At 37.0% G+C, this 19,639-nt stretch overlaps 1 protein-coding gene across 4 annotated transcripts in view; it reads right to left on the bottom strand.

The window, feature by feature from the left end:
• NBEA (neurobeachin) overlaps positions 1-19,639 on the bottom strand; it is a 618,385-nt gene that overhangs the window by 40,659 nt on the left and 558,087 nt on the right. For all 4 annotated transcript variants that reach the window (XM_065896024.1, XM_065896027.1, XM_065896028.1 and 1 more), the window contains one exon: positions 12,843-12,995. In XM_065896024.1, the coding sequence (XP_065752096.1) occupies positions 12,843-12,995 (153 nt within the window). The remainder of the gene's footprint in view (positions 1-12,842; positions 12,996-19,639) is intronic.

Genomic DNA, 19,639 nt, shown 5'->3' with positions numbered 1-19,639 from the left:
TACCTACCTACCTTCTTATCTATCATCTATCTAGATATGTGTGTGTGTCTCCAGATCTTTGCACCTTTTATTTCTATTGTTATCTTTATTTCTTATATATCTTAATATCTGGTAGATTTATTCCTTTGAGAGTCAACTCAGCTATTTGTGGACCTTTATTCTTCCCTATAACTTTTATAATAAGTGTATAGATACATCAAAATAATTTTGATTGGGATTCCAATAAATTTATAGATTAATTTGGGAAAATTGATATTAGGTTTTCCCATCTAAGGTCTCAGAATTTTCTATGTACCATATTCGATTTAAAAATTAATATTTTCACTGTAAAGGACATGGGTATTCTTGGTTAATTCCCAGGCAGTTCATAAGTTTTGATGCAACTATAATATTTTAAAAATTATATTTTAAACCCCATTATCAATGATGTAGAAAAATGCTACTGATTTTTATAAGTTGATTGTGTTCCTGGCAACTCTTACTAGTTAACTTCTTTATTTTTCTTATATAATTGTTCTCAACCTTGAGAACTATATTAAATAACAGTGGTGACATGACATGGAACATCACTGTCTTTTTCCTGATCTTAAAAGGGTCAAGACACACACACACACACACACGCACACACACCATGTATTTAACAAATGGTTGGGTTGTTAGATAGCATTTTATTTACAGTTTTTGTATTTATATCCATACCTGAAATGGATTTATTTCTTTTTTCCTTTACTTCCCTCTACTCTGGAATCAAGATCACAGCAGCCTCATAAAATGAGCTGGCTGGTTATTATGTTTTCTGGAATAATTTGCATAAGAAATTAATTCCTTACCTCTTGAAAATCTGGTAGAATTCACCTGTAAAATAATATGGCCTTGGATATTTTAGGGGCTGGGAAGACTTACTACTTAAATTTCTTTAAGGCTTATAAGTCTTCTGGTGTCAATTTTGATGTTTTATATTTTTCTAGATATTTATCCACTTCATCTCAGTTTTAAAACTTATTAGCTCATGGCTATCTATAATAATCTTTAATTAAATTAAAAAATTTCTATGTCTACAGTTACCCTATTCTATTCTATATGTTAGGTAGCAGAGTGAACCAACAAACAAACAAACAATCAAAAAATAATTTTGCCTCAGGTTTTTTTGGGGGGGGTTATAAAATTAAATGACAAAGGAACAATAAGGTAGTAGATTAAACAGATAGTCTTACAGAGACTGTCTTGCTAGTCACTGCAGAAAACAAAGAAAATCCAGTTATAACATTTAAAAGCTAAATCTGGTTCTAAATCAAATGCATATCTAAGAATTGAATTTTAGATTTCACATAATTAAAGCATAAAGACCTATCTAAAGCTGAAACCTGACACTGAGACTTAACTGTATTCTAAACAGTATTAATCTGTTAGTAAATGCATGCTATCTGCTTATTTGTTCTTTTTAGAACTATGTTTTCATGCACAAACCTATTTTGGACTTTGAAACAAGATCTTATTGCAAACACTCACAACTGAAGAATAGAAAGAAATACTTGATTACTAAGCTATTAGGGTTATAATGGTCTTAATAGCTTGCTTTACCCTCTCCTTGCATACCTAAAAGCAGAAGCAATTGCTTTAAGCCTAGATAAACCAATTCCCAATCCATAATTCTACCCTGGGGATCTGGGAGGAAGGAAATAAAGAGTGAGATTTAAACCAGAGAGGATATCTCTTAGATGAATAATAGTTACCTAGTATCTAATTTCAATATTGTCCCATGGGTATTAGAACGTAGAGAATTCTTTCTCTAACGGGTTTAGGACAAAGCAGCTCAGAAACTTATGAAAAAGGGAACTAGGCTAGTGGAATGAACTGTGAGGAGAGAATTTTGTTTTCTCCAGAATCCTTCTATTTAAGAATACTGCATTTCTCTCTCTCCTTCTGGACCATACCAAGAACATTTCCAAGCCCTTTCTCTTGTTGCCTCAAAAATCTGCTTCTGATATTGAAAAAATTCTCCAAATAGAGTTGCATATATTCCAGTGGACACTTAGAAAATCACATTGCTATTTCTTCTGTAGTGTCTATACTGGCTTCTCTTCACGATTAAATTGAAATTATAGCTATTACCCAGTGAAAGATTTAATTATTTTAAATAAAGGTAACATAGTTGTTTTAAATGTTTATTTGGGGGGGCTTAAATTATTCTCTTACTTGATTGCTTCCTGGGTGTATAATACAGTGGATTATTTTCCATTCCCACTAGCACCATCCTAGTCTTAGCTCTCATTGCTCTCCACATGGGCTATTGCAATAGACTTTGACCTCTTCCTCTACTCGGGGGCTTGCACCCTGCTGGTGGAACAGACTTTTGAAACCATCATGCTCTTACTGTCATCCTCGATTTCAAATCTTCCAAGGTTCCTCCTAGCATAACACATTCAGTGTAAACTTTACTTGACCCCTAAGGACTTTCAAACCTTGATCCAACCCTACCCCATGATTTCTTTGGGCTTCTAGATACAAATTCTTGGCTCCAGCAGCACAGTTTACAGCCCCGGCACATTAGTAGCTGGTATGACCTCTGAACCTTTGTTGCTCCTTTCACCATAACGTGAAAGCATTTCATCCTCCTGCTTCCTCTTCATGTCCCAGCCATCCTCACTCAAGCCCAATGTCTGTTTCCTGAGTTCTCCAGCTCAGAGTCTATGAAGTCTTCTATGAATTTCTATGACACTTACCATCAGTACCCTCCTGTTTAATGTAGTAAATAATGTATACAAACTTACTTGTGAAAATCAATTTGCATATAAATTGTAAACTGCTAGACAAAGGGAATGGGGTTATTACCAATGAACACTTAATTGTTTCAAACATGCCATACTATATTCTCAATTAGCATCCAAGCATCTGGAACTTAGGGACTATACCTAATGCTTCTTTTACATTTCCTATAGTTCCTAACTCAGCATTAAATGATAAATATTTAATAAATATTTATTGGCTGATTATTTAAGCAATGGGAAAGATGTGTTGGTCACAAGAAGGAAGAAAATAAATGTCAGGAAGTGAGGGTGGGGGTGGGAAATTCATTCATTCATTCACAAATATTGACTGACCATCTGCTATGTGCCAAACACTATTCTAGACCCTAGGATCACAGCAGTGAATACGTGAAACCAAAGTCCCTGTCAGAAAGTTTACATTGTAGTGAGGAGAGACTAGTAATAGTAATTAGTAAGAGAGTATGTCTGAAGGTGATAAATGCTAAGGAAAGGAGAAAGACAGGAAAGAAAGTTAAGAGGTATGTATGGATGGGGAGGGGATTGCTAATTTAGAGGAGGAAGTGAGAGAAGGCTTCCTTGAGTTTGTGACAATTAAGGACTACAATGAGGAAGTAAACTGTAAGGACACCTGAGGGAAGATGATCTCAAACAGAGGGATCAGTCATTCGTTTGTTCATTCGTTCATCATTCATTCACTCAATATGGAGCACCTCCTATGTGCCAGGAATTATTCTAGGCCCCAGGGATACTGTGAGAAACAAGACAAAATCTCTGATCACCAGGAACACATCCCACTGAAATGCAAATAATCAAGGTGAATACAGCCTAAACTCTCCCCAGGCCCAAATTACTGACCACCTACCACATGTCAGATGCTAGCCTTGGAGGATATACACATGAATAAGTGTGCCACATCTCAAAAAGATCACAGTTTGGTGGAAGATAAACATGTTGACTTGGGCTTTTCCTGCTGCTCGAATTTCTGCTAAAACTCTAATACGATGATATTAGAGTTATTCCCCACCCCATTCTTTTTCCAGAAGAATTACTTCTTCTAGAAAGTAATCCATCTCTGCTGCTCTAGCCATCACCACTCAGCACACCTGGCCCCCACCTCTCCTTTTACCTGGCTCTGTAGGACTAGAGAAATCTAAGGGAAAAAGGTCACTACTAGGAAGTTGCAGAGGGAAACTGTTGTCTGTAACTTGAAAATACATCCAGAATTGATTAATTTCTTACTACCTTCACTGCCACCATGCTGGTCCAAGCCACCATCATCTCTCACAATACCTCCTGACAGACGTGCCTGATGCTACCCTGTGCCTCAACAGTTCATTCCCATCGCTGCAGCCCGAGTGATCCTCTCACAGCACAGCAAAATCATAGAACTCGTCTGCTTAAAGCACTGCAACGACTCTTGATTTCACTCAGAGTAAAAATGCAAAGTGTTTCAATGGCCTTCAAGGCCATATGTGATTTGCATCTGTTACCACTCAGTCCTCTCCTCCTACTGTGCGCTCCGTGTTTATCCTACCCCAGCCCACTGGCTTCCTTGCCAAGCACACCCCTGCCACAGGGCCTTGGCCCGGTAGTTCCCTCTGCCTTCACTGCTCTTTTCCCAGGACAGGAAGAGTCTCTGGGTCACTCTCTCACGTCCTGCAGGTCTTAGTTCAAGTCTCACCATCACAGTGAGGGGATCCTGACCGTCCACCCTTGTATTTCTGATCCCCTTGCTTTGCACTTCTTTTTTCCACAGTACTGATCACCTGCTAACGTTCTAGATATTTTACTTATTAATTTCTGTTGATTGTCTGTCTCTCTTTGATCAAAAGTAAGCTCCATGAGGGCCGAGATCTTTGTCTGTTGTTTCACCAGTATACTCCAAACACATAAAATAGCGCCTGCAACGCTCGATAATGATCTGTTGACTGAGCGTTGACTGAGGCTGTATGTTTATTCATGCGGGTTCCTAACTGAAGTGTGAGCTCCTGAAGGCCACTGGCTGCGTGGCTCACGCTTGTGTCTCCAGAGCCTAGAGCGGTCTGAAGACAGTAACAAGCCCTCAATGATGGGGGTAAATGAAGGGATTTCTCTGCTTTACTCTAGCCTTACTTAGAGTAGGATTCATGGCCAACTCTTCTTTGTGTTTTCCATAATACCTTACTCAGAACTGGCTCTCAATAAAGGTTTACGTAATGAGCAAATCCCCAGTTTCAGAGATCAGGGAGACTGTGAAGCTCCAAGAGATAAGGATGTCTTATCCATCCAGTGTCCCGGCCAACAGGTGGCAGGGCAGGCACCCACATACAAGATATCTATTGCAGTATATATACTTTTTCCATCTCAATATTTTAAGATGCTGCCAAAGACTTCCAAAAATTCTTATGTTATGCTATTTGCTTAAACTTCGTTTTTGAGCAAGGTATTTTTTCAGTACAATATACCCTAAATGCACATTTTTGCCTATCACAAAAGAGACCTTTTCCTTAAAAAGTGAGAATCTAATAAAGGATGTAATACAGTCAAAGCAAAACCACACCCCACTGTGCTCTCTGCCTCAGCGTGCTGCGTCCCGCCCTGCGGACAGAACGGTCTGCACCTGGTCCCATGGCACCAGGAACATGCCGGGCGGAGGGCTAGAGAGATTAGTAGTGCACATCCGAGACCAGCCTTTTTCTGAAACAAATTTTTAAAAAGGGCAGATTATGATTGATGAACCCAGCATTAAGGTAATGCTATCAGACATACTTTCTATTTCTGCCCTTCGTGAGGAGGTCAGATTATAATCACGTTAGAACTGAACACAGTGCTTTATTAATGTTTCATGACTGAGTTGGTCGCAATCAGCCTAGCTTCGTGTGGATAAATTAAACCAGTTCTTGATGTATGAACTCAATGCACTGAGAATTTATTGAAATGTCTACTAAAAGTGTCTCTATCACCTTTCTAGGTTTGCTAATGAAACCAAATTTTGAATTTCACAGTTCTTCAGTGAAGCACAAACCGTGTCACCGTATTTACAAAATACAAACAACTCTAACCAATTATATATATTGTTGTCTATAAATAAAAAAACAACAGACTAAAAGAAGTACATCATTAAAAATTCAAAGTATTGTTTCGTTTTAAGAAAAGTGAATGAGGTTCTCAGCACGTAAAGGCGTCTACAAATGCATCAAATGCCTTTTTAATTGCTGGCACGGGATAATGAAGCTGATCATTTATAATCAATGATACCATCCCTTTTTATAACATTATTTTTGTCTTCTTTGCCTTGAATTTCTTAATGACAGCTTGAGAGAAGAAGGAGGGAATGCTCCTTTGTACGGATACAGAATACTAATCCACACAAGAGCCGAAGGCTTTTTTACCACTGTGAATGCCATTTCTTTGGGCTATATGACATTTTCATTTTATACTTTAGGCTCATTACAAAGAACTCCATCAAATAACTGAAGATAATCCCAGTCCAAATTATAAATATACTAGAGCGCATTTTCTCTAAACCCATTCCATTTCATAAGCACTAAATCCTGTATGAGCTACCCAGCCAGTATAAAGTTAGAAACTTTCAATGCTACAAAATAATAATAAAAGGTGGATGTTGTATTCATGGAATTTATGGAAAGCTTATGAAAATTTAAAGACTTCTATATTTTATATTATCATGCAGGTAATTATAGAAATATTCATCAAGTCAATATTTCTTCAGCAAAAAAAGAAGATAGGTAGATAATTGGTTACATTTTCCAGTTTTAACACAGATGGCTGGCCTTATTTCTTCATAACATCAGTATGATTATTTCCCATCAGTATGATGGGAAAATGGACCAGAGGTTGGAGCAAAGGAAACCATACAAAGGGTGCTGTGAAGGAAAACTTCAAGTTAAAGAAAAGTACAGGAGACACTGAGACAGGAGAGCAGCTGTAGACACACGTGGCTACATTTTGTAACGTGACTTTTGATAGCTCTGATGCTTTAACACTCTTCCCAGAGGCAATAGCTTGGGTCTGCCCTTTAGCTCAATTCTGATGCACCAAGAACGGCAGCTACAGACACAGAATCTTTTGATACACATGGTAGCTTTCCCTTTCTATTCTGTAGAGTCCCTTCAAGGAAAACCCAGGGAAAGAAGACAAAGAATAACCACTTCTCAAGCCACCTGTTACGTGCTGGCTAGGCACTTGCTACATAGGATCAGTTTAACCTGTCATTGCCTCCTGGTGTCCCAGGGAACCAAGACTGGGGCAGTTTGATTTTCCCAAATAAGCAGAATTTTGTGTAAAACCTTTCATTCCATGGAGTAAAGGTTTAGTTCACAAGTCTTACCAAATTCATAATGCCTATAAGATACCAAGAATTTGGTTTTGAATAGAGAAAAAAAGTGCCTTGCTTCTTTCATTTCTTCATGGAGCCAAGTTGGAACTTATTACTTACAATAAAAATGTACCATTCGTTTCTGAAAATGTTTTATGACATTTTCAGAAATGCACAAGTGTTTCTCTCTCATACTTTAGTTATAAAAACTTATTCTTTTGAACAGATGAAAGCAAATCTTTGAGGAACAGTTACTTCACCGTATCATACGCAATCCTTATAGTTCCTAGTACACTGAGCACAAAGGTCGAGGAATATGTGTTTACAGTGATACTAAACAGTGAGATTTATCTTGAAGAAGCACTGTGTTCTGACTTAAAGTTTGCTCAGCAGTGCTTCAGCTCCTAGAAAGACAAAATATAAGAGCTAAGAGGCGCGTAAACAGAAGTCAGTTCTTGAACTGGTAATGTTAGGACCGGGAGTAAATTATTTATTATATTATATTTATGTGCAATAGAAGTACTCTGAGCAACTATAAATATATAAAAAATAATTTATTACTCAAAATTTGCCTTTGTGTATTTTATTCTCTCTTAAAATAAGAGGGGAAAATCTATTTTAGAGTTTAAATTGTTTTTACAGTGTTATTATCCTTTCTCGGGCTGTATCTTTCAATGAATAATCTGCTAATTCTCTTAAAACCCAAATGATATGAGACCATTTTGTGAGAATCAGGTATTTCTAAGGAAAAGGGATTTCTAAAAACTCTTATGTGGTGATCGCGTGAATAATAAGACAGGCCAGAGTGTCACTGATGAAATCTGAATCGTAAGTCAAATTAGGTGTTTGGAGGTCATCCATGCTTAGATCCAGATAGTTTGCAAATAACACACAGGCTGTATTTCAAAGTGCTTTCTAATTTGGTGTTTGGAACATATATTGCAGTAGAAACAGTATTAGTCTAATCTGGATTGATTCTCAAGTCGATCTATAAAGCCATATTTTGTTTAAAATATAGGTGAACTTTTAAAGTCTGTCAATGGGTATAGGGGACATGACTTTCAGAGTGCCAACTTGTGATGCCAGGCACGGTGAGTAAGAAAAGGCACTTGGGTCCAGACCTGGGGTCAGTCACTTTGCCTTTCTGCGTCTCAGTCTGCTTATTCAAATAAAGGTCTGCTCCGGGTCTCAAATCCTGTGTGTGACTATAAAGTTTAACATGTAAAATAATGACATTTCCTCCATTTTGTAGAGTTGGAAGATAGCCTTCTTCCAACACTCGATGGGTGGTGGGACTTGGGACTTCCTCAGTTCTAAAACCGAGCTTTTACTGGCTGGGAAAGGAAGTCTTATGGGGTGAGGACTTTGGGGATAAAGAGTTAGAAACAGAATCACAGAAAGTCAGGTCTGCTGAGCTGCTGAGGCTGGAACATGCTGCTGGTTTGGGGTCAATTCCCTCTTATCTCTGTCTTTTCTTCTGCTGGCCCCAAGGTACTCGCTGCTAGTTAGAAGACATGTTTCCTTCCCTCCTTCTTTCCCTCTCCCTCTCCACAGCTCCTCAAGTCACTACTCACCCGAGCCTGGAGACCGTGGGTTGGAACACTCCACTCTAATAAGTAGGTGATCTTTGACAAAGTAACTTACCTCACTGAGTTTCAGTATAATTCTCATTTCAGAAGACTTTTTGAGGATTAAAAGAATATTGTACCTGAAGCTCTAGCACAGTATTTGACAAATAATAAAAGTCAATAGATGGCATAGGTTATAAGCACTACTGCCATTATTTTATCTTGGTCAGCCGTCATATTGGGATGACTCAGGACCACCACTGGGATACGGGGTACGGTGACTAAGATTAGGGTATCCAACCTCCTGTGCAGCAGTTGTCAGCTGTAAGTCTTGGAATGAGGAAAGCAGAGATAAAACTTGTAAGCAACTACACTCTGGAAGAAAGGAGAGTGTCCTAGCCCCATCATGTAGCTCTTTATACGTAAAAAGAGGTATAAACTGGGTGCTGTCTAGAGTAACATTCCACTTACTCAGGGAGGGTTTTGTCACTTCACGTTTGAGTACCAACTCCCAGATCTGGAATTGCTCTAACAATGGCCAATGAAACCTGAGGTAGAAGACAGTCACTCTCCTCCAAAGCTATAAAGTTTACACTTCCCCTAGGGCCTCTGTTAGCACTCGACTGACTCTTGTTTATCATAAGGCCTTGATAAGTTTGACTGTCTGATTTTGCAGACTAGAGATTATAAGAAAAATTCGAATCACTATGGCCATTAAAGGAAAGTGTGATGATAGCAACAATCTAAAGAAGAAAATAGAAAAAGAATAGATATGGAATTATATCACTTCACAGAATAATGGGTACTTACGGTAATAAAGAGAAGTTTCATCCTTTGTATAAGAGGGTAGAAAACCAAATAGTAATACATTTTAGAACAACAACCACAACAGGGTTCAAAAAAGTTCTCACTTAGCTATAAAAATCTAGAAACTTCATTTATTTGGTAAGTTTATTTAGCTGGACTGCATGAGTACCCAACATACTAGATGAATGAAGCACTGTGATTTTTCTGCAGGTTTAGTCAAGACTGTACAGTCCTGCTTGTCCAGTTTATATCAGTAATAACTATCTGATAATTTCTCATGCATAATAATCATCTTTCCCTACATTAAAAAAATTCTGTGCATGATGCTGCCCTAGGGATTTGTGTTTAGAAACACAACTGCTTTTTCTTTTTCAGTTAGGCATATCATTAATAAAATTACTAATTCTGGGGTGTTTAAACTTTTTCACTAATGAGGAACACAGAAGTTGTATCTATAATGAATCATTACCTGATGTTTATTAAAATATATCTAAAAATGTTTTAGCATCCAATAAACACAGGAAGAGATTCTCAACATCATCATTCACCAGGGAAATGCAAATTAAAATTGTAATGAGATATTACTTCACATCCACAATAATGGCTATAATAAAAAAAACAGACAGTAACAAGTGTTGGTGAAGATGTGGAGGAACTGGAACAGTCATACATTGCTGTTGGGAATATAAGATACACAGTCACTTTGCAGAAGAGTTAATTTCTTAAAAAGCTAAATATAAATTTACTACATGACTCAGAAATTCTATCACTAGGTATATACCCCAAAGCAAGGAAAACACATGTCCATATAGAGACTTCTATGTGAACATTCATAGTAGAATTATTCATAACAGCCAAAAAGTGGAAACAACTCAAAAATTCATCAACTGATGAATGGATAAACAAAATGTGGTATATCCATACAGTGGACTATCATTATGTAAAAAGAGGAACAAAAACTGATATACGCTACAACACGGATGAATCTCAAAAACTATGCTAAGTGAAAGACATCAAACACAAAAGAACACATATTGTATGGGTCTATTTAAGAAAAATGTCCTGAAGAGGCAAACCTATGGAGAGAGAAGGCAGACTAATGATTGTCTGGGGCTGGAGGTGGGCACAGGATAATTCTGGGGCAAAAGAAATGTTCTAAAATTAGATTTTGGTGATGGTCACACAACTCTGTAAATTTGCTAAAAATAATTAAAATTGTACAAGTGAATTTTATCACAAATAATGATTTTTTAAAAACACTCATAAGGTAGTCCCACTTTACAGATGAGAAATATGAGAACCAGAGATGCTCCATAATTTACTCAGGGCAATGAAGCTAGTAAATGGCAAAGCTCAGATTCAAGAGCCAGGAAACTTTTAAACCCCAAGTATTCTTTCCAATAAAACCACCTGGCATTTATTAATTGTTAGCAGCCACATAAAAACCTGTGTTTAATCAGAGCAAGAGAAAATTTGGTCCAACAATTTTTGCTACTTTGCCTGCCTGAGTGAAGGATTCATTTTGTTACACTAGTTTGGACCTAACTAGACAACATGCTAAAATCATTAAGATTATTACCCCATGTGATTCATTCAATCATTCATAACAGCAAATATCTGGTGACTAACTACTCTTGCAGGCACAGTTCTTGGCTCTAGAAATATACAGTGAAATGATGTGACTGAGAGACACATCTCAGACACAACTCAGTATGTACTGGGTTCCAGGGTTGAGCTTGTGGATCTGGTATCCTTACACTGATATCATAGCCAGTATTCAAGTATGTAAGGGTATTGTGGTAATAATAAACAACCAGTTCTAAAAATAAGTATAGACTTTAGAAGTAGGCATCACTAAAGTATAAATCCTTCACATTAAAAAGATAAATTGAAGAGATAATCTGTTGTTAAAGAAGATGGTGTGAGATTATGCCATATACCTGAAAGTGCCAATTTCCAGATCGAGAAGTGAGAGAAATCCTATATAAAATTTATGTACTACATGATATTACCTCAGGGGGAGACTAGATTACAGATTATCTATACAGTAACTTTAAAAATAGGTCTACTGTCTCAGTACCAGATTTCTAAAATAAAGTGTATTAAAAGTAAAATATTTCTTGGAGACAGAAAAATAGCTCTAAAATTGAAGGCAGCATGTGACTGACAGCGACAAAAAGAGACATAAAATCAGGGGTAGAAGAAGGAGCCACATATTGTATGATCCTGTTTATGCGAAATAAACAGGGTAGGCAAATCTTTAGAGACAGAAAGTAGATTAGTGGTTGCCTAGGGCTGGTTGGGGGAATGGGGAAAATGGGCAGGGGGAGATGCTAAAGGGTATTGGGTTTCTTAATGGGGTAATGAAAATGTCCATAAGTGACTGTGGTGATGGTTGCACAACTCTGTGAATAGACTAAAACCCACTGATTTTTTTCCTTTACTTTAAATGGTTGACTTGTATGGTATGGGAATTGTATCTGTGTGATATATGTGAATTATACAGCTCTTACTAAAGAAGAGACTGAGGGATATGTGAGGTCCACTGCAATATGTGGACCTTATTTGGATTCTAATTCAAATAAATAAGCTGTCAAAATGAAATAAAACATATTTATGGGACAGCTGGAAAAACTGGGAGTGAAACAGGGTTAAAAACATATTTGGGGTCATAGGCTTTATTGATATAATTCCTCAATTGGCCAAGAACAATAGTACACTAGAGACGTTTGGTAAAGTGGTTCATTTCCATATACCGTAACCCCATTGAGATTAAAATCTCCTTAAATATGGATAAAATATATTAAGATCTATAAAATAACCACATGCAAACATTCTATTTACACATTTTCTATTTGAACACCCAGACATCTGTCATACAGATTCAAAAAGTAATGACATTTTCTATCTAAGAATGTTTACAAGATGGGTGTTCTCTTAGTCAAGTATATTACATTTTAAGGTATGTTTCACAGCTTATAATTTCCTACATACAAATATGTTCTAAATGTACATTATTTTGTTTTGAGTATTTTATGAGTGAAAAAAGAGTGCAGATTTAGCCAATAGACAAAAATAAGGAATGGGCATCAATTTCGACCATTTTAGAATACATTAGTCAACAGATGCTCATCTGATTGTCTTCTCCTAAGGGAGCAAATATAACTGAATTACCATTCCTTTATTAGTCTTCATGAAAGGAAAATCCACTCTACAATAAAGAACTGCTGTCAAAAGACAACAGTAAAATGCTTTCTTTCTCAAAAATTTAACCTTGTATTTATAGATGTTAAAAGACAATTTGTTAGTAGCTGAAAACTAAACTACAGAATATTTTTTACTTCCTTGTGACTGCTCAAGCAAAAACAAAATCACTCTTACCATCCTGTTGATCCGTACAAAGTCTTCAGGTTTTTTTGCCCAAGGGGGAAGATCAACATCATTTACCACCACTTCATCTTCTCTGACTCCAAGATTATATCCATTACTGTTGACGAACATCTCCGGTAGGTAATAGAACTCTGGAATTAGTTCCTGCCAGGAATAAAAATGTAGCATATTAAACCATTTTAAAAATCAGTTGGGGCTTCCGTGGTGGCGCAGTGGTTGAGACTCCGTCTGCCAATGCAGGGGACAAGGGTTCGTGCCCCGGTCCAGGAAGATCCCACATGCCGCAGAGCGGCTGGGCCCGTGAGCCATGGCCACTGAGCCTGCGCGTCCGGAGCCTGTGCTCCGTAACGGGAGAAGCCTGTGTACCACCAAAAAAAAAAAAAAAAAAAAAAAAAAAAAATCAGTTGAATGAAAGTATTAATTTATAACAACTGTAAACAGAATTAATTTCTTTACTTAAATTCAATATTTTATTACTTAGTCCCATTCTTTATTTAATTTTCTTTAGATAGGAGTCTAGGAAAAGAAGGCAAACATTTTTCTTGAACAATATGCTTGATAATTTATGTTTATAAGATTTTCAATCTTATCTTGCCACAAATTAGTTAAGAGAAATGGGTTACAGAATCAACAATATTCCCAATAGTATCAGTGAACAAATATATAAGGCTATACCTACAAGTCTGTGCTGTTCAACAAACTTTTCCAAATGCTATTAATAAAATATCCAAATTCAAAAAAGGTGTTGCCAGTATTGGTTAAAAATCATGTAATGTCTTCTACTTTTCTTTTTGACTCCACTGGCAATTACAATACATGATTTTTATGAAGAGACTCATTGTTTTGTTTTATAATTTGGCAAAATAAATTGTTTTTATACTTACCACTAAATACAATAAGAGATGATATGCAACATAATAAGTTTAAATATTTAATGCATGCCACTTGAATACTAAGTTCTTAACTTGAATGCAAAGATAACTTGTGTTACTTGTATGTAAGTATGGCATTAACAACTGGGTTCAAGGCAAACTTGTGTTTGATGCACATCTAATATGTGGTTTATGTAACTTTAGAATAAATATGATACAGGAATGAATTGATTTTATGACCTTAAAAGTTTTAATTTGTTGCCCTTTTTAAAAAAAAAAACACAACAAATTGAGGAAATGAAAACAAAAAACATGGTAGTTTTATGTTTACCATCAATACTATGAAAAATATTGATCTTTTCAAATATCAAGATGAGGGTTAAATTAACTTTATTTGTGAAAAGCATAAGAACATTTATTTGTGTAACATGTCTGACATGGATGGCATAGTACCCGAAATTTGAATCTCACTTTGGAATATATAGTGATAAATAGAAAAGCTAAAAAATAAACAACCACGCCCACCAAAAAAGAAAATAAACACCAGACACTGAGGTCTTCAAATAAACTGGATTCTTCAGCTCAAGAAAAGCATACACAAAAGTGTTCCCTTTATCAAATTACCAATGGCATTTTTCACAGAACTAGAACAAAACATTTTACAATTTGTATGGAAACACGAAAGACCATGAATAGCCAAAGCAATCTGGAGGAAGAAAAACAGAGCTGGAGGAATCAGGCTCCCTGACTTCAGAATATACTACAAAGCTACAGTAATCAAGACAGTATGGTACTGACACAAAAACAGAAATATAGATCAATGGAACAGGAGAGAAAGCCCAGAGATAAACCCACGCACCTATGGTCAACTAATCTATGAAAAGGAGGCAAGAATATATAATGTAGAAAAGACAGCCTCTTCAATAAGTGGTCATGGGAAAACTGGGCAGCTACATGTAAAAGAATGAAATTAGAACACTCCCTAACACCATATACAAAAATAAACTCAAAATGGATTAAAGACCTAAATTTAAGGCCAGACACTATAAAACTCTTAGAGGAAAGCATAGGTAGAACACTTTTTGACATAAATTGCAGCAAGATCTTTTTTGACCCACCTCCTAGAGTAATGAAAAAAAACCAAAAAACAAATGGGACCTAATTAAACTTAAAAGCTTTTGCACAGCAAAGGGAACCATAAACAAGATGAAAAGACAACCCTTAGAATGGGAGAAAATATTTGCAAATGAAGCAACTGACAAAGGATTAATCTCCAAAATAATAAAAACAGCTCATGCAGCTCAATATCAATAAAACAAACAACCCAATCCAAAAATGGGCAGAAGACCTAAACAGACATTTTTCCAAAGAAGACATACAGATGGCCAACAAACGCATGACAAGATGCTCAACATCACTAATCATTAGAGAAATGCAAATCAAAACTACAGTGAGGTATCACCTCACACAGGTCAGAATGGCTATCATCAAAAAATCTACAAACAATAAATGCTGGAGAGGGTGGAGAAAAGGGAACCCTCTTGAACTGTTGGTGGGAATGTAAATTCATACAGCCACTATGGAGAACAGTATGGAGGGTGCTTAAAAAACTAAAAATACCATATGACCCAGCAATCCCCACTACTGGGCATATACCCAGAGAAAACTGTAATTCAAAAAGACACATACATGCATCCCAATGTTCACTGCAGCACTATTTACAATAGTCAGGACATGGAAGCAACCTAAATGTCCATCAACAGGTGAATGGATAAAGAAGATGTGGCACATATGTACAATGGAATCTTACTCAGCCATAAAAAGGAGTGAAACTGGGTAATTGGTAGAGAGGTGGATGGACCTAGAGAGTGTCATACAGAATGAAGTAAGTCAGAAAGAAAAACAAATATCGTATATTAACACATACATGTGGAATCTAGCAAAACGGTATAGATGATCTTATCTGCAAAGCGGAAATAGAGACAAAGATGTAGAGAACCAATGTATGGATACCCAGGGGGAAAGGGCGGGGGGTGGGAGGAATTGGGAGACTGGGATTGACATAAATACACTATTGATATTATGCATAAAGTAGAGAACAAATGGGGGAACTCTACTTAATGCACTGTGGTGACCTAAATGGGAAGGAAGTCCAAAAAAGAGGGGATGTATGTATATGTATAGCTGATTCATTTTGCTGTACAGTAGAAACTAACACAACATTGTAAAGCAACTATACTCCAATAAAAATTAATTTTAAAAAAAGTGTTCTCTTTATGGGTTCTCCTGCTAAAACCAACATTTATCTGCTATAGCATAAGTGTTTATCTTAGCAATCCTCTGTGAGAATTTGATCATTATCCATTCTTATGATAACAAATGTGAACCATAGAAAAATATAATCATGTTTATTTTCTCCAGCATTATGGGAGTTTGAACAGATTTGTGTAAATGAATTTTCTGGATAAGCAGAGCTTAGTTTTTTAAGAATCATAATTTTTCTTCTATTTAAACCATTTAAATAGAAATCTCTCTAAAACCCATTATATAATACCCTGGTATTTATTTATTCATGTAGTAAAGTTTGAGTACCAGGCATTGTAATGGGTACTAAGAAAACAAATAATGAACAATCATGGCCTTACCTTTAAGTAATTCATAGTCTAGTCTATGGGGAAAATGTATAAACAGATGGTCATAATGCACAACAATAATAGCTGTGAAAGTATAAACAGAGCACAAGGGAGCAGAGAGGACGGAGCAGGGAACTCTGGGCAAGTCAGAAAAGACTTCACTGAAGATCAGACATTGAGTTCAACCATCGCAAGATAAAGGTGGGGAAAGGGGCAGGGGGACTGGCAGAGAGTATTATCAAGGAGTGGTACGAACCGGGTATGGGTGGAGTGTAGGATATATTGGGGGACAGATCAAGATGGGGCGGAATGAGATGGTGGGAGGTGTATGGAGTCAGATGACAAAGGAAGTTTTATGCCAATCTAAGCTCTTTGGATTTTGTCGTATTGGCAATAATTTAAAAAAAAAGAGCTATTGACATGATTACATTTATTTTAAAGCAAGACATTGGGTGTCAAAGTAAAGAATGAACTGGAGAGGGGAGAGACTAGGAATATGTGTGGGTGGGGAGGGGGAGAGGGGGAACCAGCAGCAGCAAGGAGAACGGGAGGGAAGAGGGACGGGAAGCTGCGGCTGTGTTGAGTAAGGGGACATATTGTGGGACTGTACCAGGGAGGGCCATCCGCAACACACGTGAGGATGAGTAAACAAAGATGTGGACCGGGGGATGCAAAAAGGAGAGGGAATTAGATGGCTCATACGGAGAGGCAAATATATATTAATAATAAACTACGTACAAGATATCAGGGGCACAAGGAACTGTGGGAAAGGAGAACTACAGTGAAATTAATATGTTAATGTAATTTTTCAGTGACTTGAATGTGAGGGGGCAATTAAGAAGGGGCTAAAAGAAAAACTAATAGGTAAACAGACATTCTTATTTGCAGATAATGATACAGCCTAGGTGGTGGATAAACCAGGGGCTAAGGGGTGCTTCAGCAACATCTATCAGCAATGACTACCATGAGTTTGACTTCTGGGCTGGGCAAGCATGACAGTGTATATACCATGTTGCACTGAGGGGCCAATTTGGTAAAGGTGTGTGGTCACTGATTAGAAGGTAGAAGTAAAGTATCATTGCTATTCTCATTTATTTGTACTCAATCAGAAATGTGTAACTGTTACAGACTGAATATTCTATTCCTCCAAAATTCAAATGTTGAAACCCTATCCTCTAATGTGATGATATTAGGAGGTAGGGTGTTTGGAAGGTAATTAGGATTACATGAGGTCATGAGGGTGGATCCCTAGTGAACGGATTAGTGTCCTGGTGAGAGTCCTGAGAGACCTTGCTTCCGTTCTTTGCCATGTGAGGGCATACAAGAACACGTCCTTCTGTGAGCCAGGAGGCAGGCTCTCACAAGACACAGAGCCTATGTGGGCACCTTGATCTTGGACTTCCAGCCTCCAGAACTGAGGAACCCATTTCTGTCGTTTATAAGCTACCTAGTTTATGGTAAAACACAGTAGCCTGAGCTGACCAAGACAATAACCACACAATTTTCTTTTGATCTTGTTCTCATTGCTTGGGAAAATGTGGGAATTAGTATAAGATGTAGAGAAGATAAAGCACATTGCTATTTGCACATTGTCCATTTTATATATGACAATGAGTATCAATAGCAACCCAAATGGTCCAAAATGGGGAGAGGAATGTAAGTTCATGCAGTTGCTCCATGGAGAGGGTGATTTATGTGTAATAAGCTCACATAAGTCAGGGATTTCCCAGCTGTCTTTCGTCAGTTATTTGTGTCCATGTTCTATCTCTAGAACTAGCCTATGTAAGCTTCCTTGAGGACTGAGAGGGATATACATCCACATGGATATAGCAACATGGATTTATTTTTCATTTAGACAGCCCAAAGAGTTTCGATTTATCTTCAAGTGTCTTGGTGCTTTAATGTTTTTCATATATATTGTTTCCCATTCTTTCCTGTGGTATAGGGGCATATAAAATACGTGGTTATTATTAACCTACTTGCCACTGTAATACTATTTCACTGAATGTCATTAAATTAGACTCACAGAGGCATAAGAAGCCTAGGATTTTATATTAATAACAGTTTGGGCAAAGCAGACTTTGAGCCTAATTTTGTAGGTTTATATTTTGCTAAATCCCCCACAGCTCTTGGTGCTATACTTTGTATGCAGCAGGTACTCATTAAATATTAAACTATTGAAGATATGAGATAAAATCATTTTAATATCACTAGAAATCTTCTGGGGACTATGGAGATGGTTGCAAGAATGCTTCAAGATAGGAAAAGAGCCAATAAAGTACTTTATTAAATAAAAGAAAAAGGATGCACCCAGAAATAAAATTTGTACCTTTCGAGAGGAAACTTTTGCAGCTTAAAAAATGTTATCTTGCTTATTCTAGCTTTGTTAGAAGGTTCAAAGGTGTAAAAGAGTTCAATTTAAATTTAGAAAAAGTTGGTTTTAACGTTGCCAGCAAAACTGTACCTAACTGAAGAAGTGAAGGAAGCAAGTCCTTTTCATTTTAACTTAAGCTCTCCAGAAAGAAGGGGCTGAAAGCCTGCTACCACCAAGGAGAACAAAGCGAGGCTGAGGAACCTCTCCTCTGAGGGTTATTTAGAACAGCGGGAGTGGGGTGGGGACCTTCAAGGCTTGAATCGCAGCCAATCATGAAAAAGTAGGATTACCAGGGCCTTCGGGATGATCCTAAGTGAGACATTTTCTCCACTCTGGTCCTCATCTGGCCGACCAGAATGTGGTCATAAATTAGGGTATTAGCTAAGATGTTGGTGTAAGCCGCTGGAGGCCTGACATTTGACGGGAAGAAGAAACTCCCCCAGATTTACTCTAACAATATTTTTTGTTTTCTTAGGATGCAGATAAAAAAAAAGACACATTTTAAAGCAATATGAAGAAATTCCTGAAGTACAGCATATTTGCAAAGCCCCTCGAAGCTTCAAAAGACCAGAGCTGTAAGTGACTAAAGCAGTCTGAACCCTGAAGTCTTGAGCTGGGGAAGTTTAAGTTTTTTGGGTTTTTTTGTTTTGTTTTGTTTTGTTTTCCTTGAAGGGGAAGGAAAAGAGAGTAAAATCACAGAAAGTCTAGGGAGCAGTTGCTGAAACAGCAGAGTGGGTGCAAGTTTTTATACCTTAATTTTATTGCTTTAAAATCTTGTTTCAAATGGCATTTTAAATTTAAAGTTAGTATGTAAGTATAGGGCATTCATATATAATTAATATTCACATTTATATTATTTAAAAGGTTTGCTTATTCTAAAAAATTTAATGAGTTAAGAGAGTTTCACCT

Source organism: Phocoena phocoena, chromosome 18 (genome assembly GCF_963924675.1).
Source record: "Phocoena phocoena chromosome 18, mPhoPho1.1, whole genome shotgun sequence".
Classification (NCBI taxonomy): domain Eukaryota; kingdom Metazoa; phylum Chordata; class Mammalia; order Artiodactyla; family Phocoenidae; genus Phocoena; species Phocoena phocoena.
This window is presented reverse-complemented; position numbering and strand designations above follow the sequence as displayed.